Source organism: Chenopodium quinoa, unplaced genomic scaffold (assembly GCF_001683475.1).
Source record: "Chenopodium quinoa cultivar QQ74 unplaced genomic scaffold, ASM168347v1, whole genome shotgun sequence".
NCBI lineage: Eukaryota > Viridiplantae > Streptophyta > Magnoliopsida > Caryophyllales > Amaranthaceae > Chenopodium > Chenopodium quinoa.
Genome location: NW_018742597.1, coordinates 228,482 through 237,977, shown reverse-complemented (window position 1 = coordinate 237,977; position 9,496 = coordinate 228,482). Strand labels below are relative to the sequence as shown.

Genomic DNA, 9,496 nt, shown 5'->3' with positions numbered 1-9,496 from the left:
AGAACTCAAAAATTGGAGGAAATACTTATTGACTTAGAGATCAAACTAGTTCTCTTTGGACAGGTTCGATCTGGTCCATTTTCATTATAATTTTGGTCAAGTGACAAATTTTTTAATTTGTTCTTTGCTGGTACGGAGTACATTTATTTGGCATGTATGCTAATAGTATACGATTCCAAACATTATATCCTCAACTATTCAATACTTAAAAGTTTATACTTAGAAATTATATAATCAGATGAATATAATAAAACTCCATATGATTATATATTCTCATAAAAGTCATAAGCTAGCATACATCACAACTGGATTACTTAATTATGTGAATAGTATCTAGAATCAAGAATTCAAGATGTGTCAACTAAAGCTCTATTTGTTTAAAATTATTTTATTTGACTTATTTTAATCAAATTAAATAAAAATAAGTTATGAGAAGCTCACATTTAAATTTTGGAGAAAAATAAGATGAACCGCATAGTTGAAATTGAAATAGAGGAAGTATAGCTTGTTCTTTGCCCCACTCCAAACCGTGCGGAATTTAAGGCAGGGAGTTATCAATGACATTATTATAGCCGACAACTAGAATCAAAGATTACTTACATCATCTACAATCTTGATTCCCGAAACAGATTCCATTTGCCGTACGCAATACTCTACATTAATAGTAATCTTGTCTTTAAATAATTGCATTATTTTGATTTTTATTACATTACTATTTACAAGATACATTCTTATAAAAAATTTTGGGTGGACCACAAAATATCATGTGCCAAACCCATCAAGCAGCAATCCCAGCCCACAGACTCCGAGACTTTAAACCCGTAAAACCCCAAACAAAAGAAAACGGTGAATTCTCTTTCCCCTGCAACTTCATCATCTACGCCATAATCTGTTCGTAATAGAGCTCGAAGTTTTTTTTTCTCTCTCCTTCTAATCAATTCTAGGGTTAATTATCTCTCCATAATCAATCAATTTATGCAAAATTCATGGAAAAATCTTCTATACAATCAATTGAAATTGATCTAAATCGAAATATACAGGATACCATAGAAAACTTCGATATTAATGTCATCAATTTCGATCTGAACGATGAAGCTCAAATTGAAAGCAACTATGACGGTAAGAATTATTACTGATCATCTAATTGATTTTGATCAAACTGTGCAAATTTATTGATCATTGTCTGATTTGTCAAATATAGAAAGCTTGTATCATCATCCCATTCAATTCGAACTTGAACAAGAAGATGACGCTGTTGAAGATGTGGAACAAGCTATTATTGAAGCTGAGGATGAGAATGAAGTTCAGGAGGAAAATCAACATGTAATGGAAGCTCAAGGTATTCTGCAATATATATGCAATTGATTTTAGAATTTGATAATGTGAATTAAGCAATTATGCAATTGCAATTGTTTGTTTGGAAAATTAAATTAGGCATTTAGGTATTAATTCGTATAATTGCAACTAGTAGTACATAATTTATATTAATTGAAAATAAATAGGTTTACAGTAGTTAGAGACATGCAAAGCCAGTTTTAAGTAATATAGTTGCCTTTAGCGATAGTGTAGTGATCTATTTTAAACCTTTTTTAAAATAGGTCATATGTTAATGGGAATGTTAGATTGTCAGGGTATAAGAAGGAGGTGGTTTCCTGCAATGTCAAGGTATCTTATTTTGCCTTGTGAAGACTTCAGTCTTCCTCATGTTTGCATTTAAATTATATCAATCTTCTTCATGATCTTGTCTATAACTTTATATAGCATAAATACATGGTACTTACATGATGGTTAGTGCTTTTCTAATATGTCTGCTGTACTGTAGACTTTAGAGTGCAATTGCCATATCCCCAATTTGACCTATATAAATGATAATTATGGATGGTGCAAATAATAATGAAGAGATTAGTGGTTGGTTAGTAGGAGAAACTCGAGCAACACTTGCAGAAATACATGAATTGTATTGTAACATGCTACTGCAGTTGGTTTTAGTGTTAGAAAAGCAAAACAGGAACTAAAGATATTATCACCAAAAATTTCTTTTTATGATCTGCAGTTGGATTGAGAAATTCTGGTAAAAAGAAGAAAAAAAATTCCAGAACTCTTGACAGAGGAAAGTAGGAGAGTTCCAATAACAAGGACGAACTGTAATGTTTTGATAATAGCCAAATTGAATGAGGAGGGGTAATTTGAGATAGCTCAGCATGTGTGATGCACAATCATCCACTCAAATTAAAGAGCAAGTGATTGAGGCCATGCAAGAATCTGGACTAAGACCTATGGAATCCTTTAATTACATGTCAAATGAAGCTGGAGGAGAAGATGCTATTGGTCATACAGTGAAAGACCACATGAATTATTGTTATAAATTGAAAATAAAGGCCATTGAAGGAGGAGATTCTCAAGTAGTTGGTGACAAATTATAGGAAGCTTATTCTGAAGACCCTAACTTCTTTTTCAGAGTAAGGTTGGACGCAGATGGAAGGGTTTGTAACTTGTTTTGGAGGGATTCTATGATGCTTGAAGATTACAAAATATATGGGGATGTCACTGTATTTGACACTGCATATAGGACGAATTGTTACAACCTCATTTGTGCACCCTTTGTAGGAATAAACAACCACTGGAAGAACACTATGTTTGCTTGTTCTTTTATTGGTGATGAGACCATAGAGTCATTTGTGTGGCTATTTGAGACCTTCAAAAAGGTAATGGGTGGTAAATCTCCTGTCTCACTATTTACAGACCAAGATGCAGCCATGGCAGCAGCAATACCCAAGGTAATTTGGTTAATACTACATCTAAATATGTTTGTACTGAAATTATATTTAGTTACCTCTATTTTAAATGCAGTAACCATTTGTGAAACTATAGTAACTGTATGAAAATGTACAGGTATTTCCAAACACTAAACATAGGCTATGTCTATGGCATTTGATTCAAAGTGTTGTAACAAGATTTGGAGTTTTGTGGAGTGATGACACATTCAAAGATGCTTTCACGAAATGCTTGAGTGGTTGTATTTACAAAGCTCAGTTTGAAGTATGTTAGGATTCAATGATGACAAAGTACAAGCTGAAAAACGACAGTTGGTTCAAAAGGTTATACTCACTAAAGCATAAGTGGTCAACAGCTCTAAGTAAGGACTTTTTTTCCGCAGGAATCTTGTCGTCACAAAGAAGTGAGAGCACAAATCATGCAGTGGGATTCAAAGCAAACAAGAAGACAAGTTTGACAGAATTCTACAACATATTTCAAAAGACAGTGAAGACTTCGAGAAGGAATAAGGATTTTTATGAGTTCAATAGCACAAAATCAATTCCTACTTCAAGTTATCCAATTTTGCCTTACTTAAACATGCTGCTGAGGTTTATACACATACATTATTCAGCGACTTTGAAGAAGAATTCAACCTAGCCATTGGATCTCAAACTAATCTGCTATTGATTAATGGAGGCAAAATGGTTTACCAAGTGTACCTTGAAGGCAGAGATGGCACAACTCCAGCAGTAACTTACGATCCAGCAAACCAAACAACTCAATGTCCATGCAAGAATTTTGAAGAGTCGGGTTGGTTATGCTTCCATAGCCTTAGAATCTTGCACATGCATTCTGTTGAAAAAATCCCAGAGCAATACATATTTTTCAGGTGGACTAAAATGGCTAAGGTTGAAGTTTGGAAAAGTAAGGAGGCAAAGCAAAAGAAGAAGGGGACATTAAACAACTTCACACCCGGGCGGCTACACATGGTGAGGAAGTATTATAGTCTAATCCTTAAGAGCCACAAGTTTGAACAAGCAAGAAAAGTCTTAGAAGAAAGCTTCCTAAAAGATTCAAGTGCAATAGATGAGATTATTTCTGCTATGAAATCAACTAACAACCATTCTGAGAACACTACAGGTGTAAAAGAGAATTCAGAAGCAACTTCATCTAGTGTTGTTCAAGTACTGGACCCAGCTCGTGCAAAAACTAAAGGAAAACAATCAAATAAAAGGATTCCAGGAAGCTATGACTACATGAAAAAGGGGAAGAGGAGGAAGCATAGAGAATTTGGTGCTAAAACACCAAATATTAATAATAAGTATATGCTCTAATAGTCTAAAGAAATCAAATTTTGTCTTAAGAACACCAAATTTTTTCATAGTAACCTGTATTGTTACATGGTTACATTTTATTTGTAATTTCATTTTTGGAAACTTTATATCTTTTAAATACTGATTAATATGATATAGTGTTTTTTATGATTGGCATAGTAACCTTTCATTTTGAGATATAAATTTTTTGGAATCGTAATTTTTTTTTTTTTTAAAATATAGTGATCTTTATTCCTAAATAGTAATCTTTATTTCATAACCTTGTATTGTCAGTTTTTCGCCATTAATTAACATATAGTCCATAATTTTGACATAGTTACCTTTATATTTAGAATAGTAACCTTATTAATAAAATAGTGACTTTATTTTAACATATAGTGGCCTACAATAATTACGATTAATTTAACATAGTCCTTAATTTTGACACTATACAATATTGAAAACGAAGTGACCTTTTTTAACCAAACAAAGACCTTATAAAAAATATAGTGACTTTATTTTAACATATAGTGACCTATGATAATATAGTGACATTTCATCGTAAACCTTTTCAATATATATTTAACCTCTAATATTAACATAGTTACCTTTATTATCACATAAAGACCTTTATAAAGATAAGTTTATAATAACAATTCACATTAACATATTCACCCGTATGTTAATATAGAGACCTTTTTTTATTTTAATAACAGAGAACATTAATAATTGAATTAAACAAACAATATACCATTTTCATAAAATGTTGGCAAATGCTTGTTTACACGAAATGAATATTTTTCCAATCTTCAATAACCTACACAAATATTGAATTAATACTATTTAGCTATACAATGTTCAAAGTACTTTGCTTAGCATCAGAAAATTATGATCATAACTAAGTCAAAATATTAGTTACACAATGTTCTGACATCTTAAGCCTTCCCGTTTCCTTTCTTCTTCTTGTCTTCAGTCAGCTTCTTCTTATTCTTCCTCTCTTCAATCTCTTTCTTTCTTCTTTCTACAACCTCTTTTGAAAGACACTGCCTATCAGATTTGAACTCAGCCATCTTTACCAATTATAACTTATCTAGCTTCATTCATATCAGATAACACCAAAGATGTAGCAATTTGAATACGGAGAATCTTCCTATTTGAAGCCTAAAAAAGTAAGTAATCAATATAAGATATTGTGATATTAATAAAAAGAAATAAAACAAATAATTTAAAAGGGAAAGAATCATAACTGTTTTTACAATTTAACATTTAAACTCATCAGCTCCATTGAATAAAAGCATGCTCATTATAATATAAACACCAGAATCTGAATTATCTTTGCTAGATCTCCAATTCAAAGTAGGAAACACCAAAGCGTAGTCAACCATAGCTCCAGATTAAGTTAACATTTGATCAAAGAAGGTATTGATCATATCACACTAGAAAAAAAGCATATAATTAGATCACAGTCGCATTAAACAACCACAGAAGCACCAGACAAGAAAAAGAGTGAGAATATGTGGCTCACTATAAACAAGTCAATACAAACAATAAACAATAAACTTAATTGTGAAAATATGGAAGAGTGAGAAAGTAATACCAGGAGACTAGACAACTTTTTCAAAAAGATACGATTATCCTCATCATAATTCAGATTATAAATAAATTGAATTTTTCCTTTAGTCAAATTCACCACAAATAAGCAATAGTGATTGCCCCAAAGATAAGGTAAAAATATATGCAACAATAATACTACCATTAGTCAGAATAAAAAAAAACACATATAGATTCTATTTTTGATATTATATTGACCTCTTTTAAAAATATACTTATGCAATTTTCAATAGTCACTCTCATTTAAAAAAAGGTATCTATAACATAAAAAAAGGGAACTGTATTTTTCAAAGCATAAAAAAACAGAAAATATTACCAGCTCCACTTCTGACAAATTAAAATCATTGCAAGCTATTTTCATCTACTCCTCCAAACCTTGATAAACATTGTCCATTAGTTGTGAATTGCCATCACTACCAGCAGCTTCTACTACTGTAACCTTCATAATATTTTAACAAATCAAAAAAAGTAAAAAGTATAAACATGTATAAACATTGAAATAATTAAATAACTCACACTAATTGAAGAACCAAAGTACAATTTCCGAGGTCTATCCTTCAAATATTTCTGATTTTAATTGAGAAGCAATGCCCAACAATCCAAAATACTACTACTCATGGTTTTTGAAGGCTCTTTTAATGTGTAGAATTCTTGCCTTTGAATCAAATGCTTTTCGTGAAAAAATACCAACAGTTCACTGAGTCAAAGATTATAAAATAAGAATTAAAAAGGTGTTTCATAAATAAATAAATAAATAAATAAGAGAAAATCAGTGTAATCAAACAAAAGATTACTTATTTTGGAGCCAAACAAGAATCATTAATAATGCAATAGTCAACAATCTTCATTTCCTTGTTATTTCACTTCAAAAAGTGTGAAATGAGTATAAGCTTTTCATCAGATTTCCTATCCAAAGAAAACAAACACCTTGACCTTCCATTTGCAAGAATATTTTCAAAGCCAATCACAGGAAAAGTGCCTCTAATTGCCTCCTTCCCTCCATTTGTTTTGTTGTGGTCAAATGTAGAAATTTGATCCAACACCTCAGGAAATTTTGTCACCCAAAGAGCAAGTTCAGAGATCTCGTCAATCACATATTGAACTCGAGGATCCATAAAAAACGAATCATACTGGGACAAATTAATACCAGAACAGTTGTTGGCCTCACGACGTGAAAGAAGAACCTCTTTTATCTTGTCATTGTAAAAACAAGAGATCACATGCATATCTCTTTTCATGAACAAAAATTGCTCATGAATGGGCTGCAAAAACATTAAAAAAACATGTATAAACATTTAAATCATATCCAATAATAAAAGTAATAATATAAAATAAAAGTCAGCTACTCCTTACATCAATAGCAGCCGAATGGATTTCTTGATATGACATCGAACCTTGTGGGAAAATGAATTGTATTATACCCTGGGAATCAGGCACATCAGCACTCCCCCCGACATTCCTCACAACATTATCACTCCCCCCAACATTCCCCATACTTCCCCCTGTAGTACCCACAACATGTCCATTCAGAAACTTTAATTTACCACTAACAGGATACACATCAGAGAGTAAAATCCCACACCCAAAACTTTTGGACAATTTTTCCTTCTTAATTCTATCCCTAATCAACTTATCATTCCAATGTTGAATTAAGGGTAAAGAAGTACTTAATTCAACATTCCTAAATTTCAACCTATAGAAGTAAATAATCTCTGACATCAAAATACAACCACAATAGTTCTGAATTTCTCCTTTTTTGTAACTTTTAACACCTTCACACAGTTTTTCAAGAACATATTTACACCAATTCAAATTCTTAATTTGTTCAACATCATCAAGTGCCTTGACAATCCTAAGATCAACGGTTCTATTAGAAGTAGGAGCTAAAAATGTGGATATTGCATGCATAACAAAGAGTTGCTTAAACTCATTTCCACCTTGACCTAAAGTAGGTATCCTAAATTCTAACAAATTAAGTGGAATTTGATCATTTTCATCTGTTAACCCAAAATGTAATCTCCAATAATGTTTTAAAACAAAGTCTGGATTATTTTTATTAGCAGATCTAGGTATCTCCTCAACATTTTTGGGGTTCAAAGGAAGGCAAAACACGTCATATACACCATACTCATTCACCACAAACTCATTATTATCGATTGAAAACATGCAGCTACCACAGTCAAAAGAATCAATTAGCCACCTGTACATACTAGCAGGATTCCTTTTCAACTTCAATGATAACAACCCTCCAAAACCGATTTCATTTACAGAATTTGTTTGATCAAGAGTAAAGTTAGACGTCATGTCAACCAAATGCAAAGGCCTACATTTAGTTTTAAATGGCCGCAATCTGCAAAATAGAAATAATAATGATATCAACATTAAATCAACATTAAGCTAACAAATCAAAAAATCAATGTAGTCTGACAAGTTCAAATTAGTGGCCAATAATTAAAGGTCAAAGAAGCACAACTTAACCACAATCTAGACCCAAATTTGCATAGTCACACCAACATACATGTTGAATCTGACTTTTTTAGAGCACTCCAAAGTAAATAAAGTTACTTACATAGGTACATCACCACCAGATTCACCAGCTTCAACTATTGATTTCTTCGTTCTTGTCCTTGGCTTCTTAGGATGAGCAAGAGCAGCAGCTTCAGCTTCATCTTCATGAGTTCTCTTACGACAAGATGAAGGTGAACCAATTGCAGAAACTTGATGCTCAAGAACATCTTCATGAACCTCTATAGCAACACTCTTTTTCTTGATAGCTCTAGTTTTCTTCTTCAAGCCTTTGGCACCATTATTATACAAAAGAAATCAAAATGTAAATTATAGTGACCTTTCTAAAACAATAATGACCAAAAATTTAAGACTAGAGAATCACAAGAATCAACCCTAAAAAACGGAACCATTACAAATTACATAATGCAGGCCAGTAACCAAAGTATTCAAGCTCAAAAATCCGGTAAACTTCATTCAAACAGTAGAGACAGAAAAACTAATGAATTAACAGCGAAAACATCATTGAGCACAAATCATCATCGAGTACAAAACATCATCGAGTACAAATCATCATCAAGTACTGAAACTAAACTCAAAAACAATAAATCAACGACGAAAACAACTAAATCATGAAAAAATAAAAAATCAATCAAAATTCAACGAGAAAACAAACAACTAAACAATCTAAACAAAATTCAATCGAACATTTATTGTGGTTTTGTGTGTTCAATTGAACAATAAACAGAGAAAACATTCGAACGTCGGGAAACCCTATATCTTCAAATAATCTTCAATATGAAACAAAATTCAAACAAAAATTCATGCAAATAGTTTCAATTAAAGAAAAAAAACAATTAATAAGCTCAAAATTGCAGATTTCAAATGATAAACAAATATTATACTAGAAAGTGGTTGATCTACTTTTGTAGTGGAAGAACGAAGGCCTCTTCTCCGGTGAAATGTGCCACCACCTCGAGTTCTTGCCATTGAAGAAGAATTCAAGCAATTTTACAGAAATAGCAAAGCTAATTTTGAAGAGAGAGAAAATGGAAGAAGGGAAGCTTGGAAGAGAGAGAAAGTGTAAGCCTGCGTTTTTGCGAAAAGAAAGAAAGGGAGGTGCATTTTGGCTAGTAATAGGGAAGTAAGATGTTGGAGAAAGAAAGGGAGGCACGTGACGTTTCTGGCCCACAATAAATTTATTGTGGACCAGGTTTATTTAAGAATAAGTAATATTCTTAATTGCGGTCATTTTGTCGGAGTATATACTAAAAAAAAGGATTATCGTTTTAGTGTAAGAATAATAGGGG

The 9,496-nt window shown here is 32.0% G+C and overlaps 1 protein-coding gene across 1 annotated transcript; it reads left to right on the top strand.

Moving 5' to 3' along the window:
* Positions 1-986: 986 nt before the first annotated feature.
* On the top strand, positions 987-4,091 carry LOC110721108 (protein FAR-RED ELONGATED HYPOCOTYL 3-like). The gene is made up of 7 exons (XM_021900235.1): positions 987-1,119; positions 1,202-1,339; positions 1,599-1,665; positions 2,459-2,777; positions 2,893-3,039; positions 3,158-3,226; positions 3,330-4,091. The coding sequence occupies exons 1-7, from the start codon at positions 987-989 to the stop codon at positions 4,089-4,091; spliced, it is 1,635 nt and encodes a 544-aa protein (XP_021755927.1).
* The last annotated feature ends 5,405 nt before the right edge of the window (positions 4,092-9,496 follow it).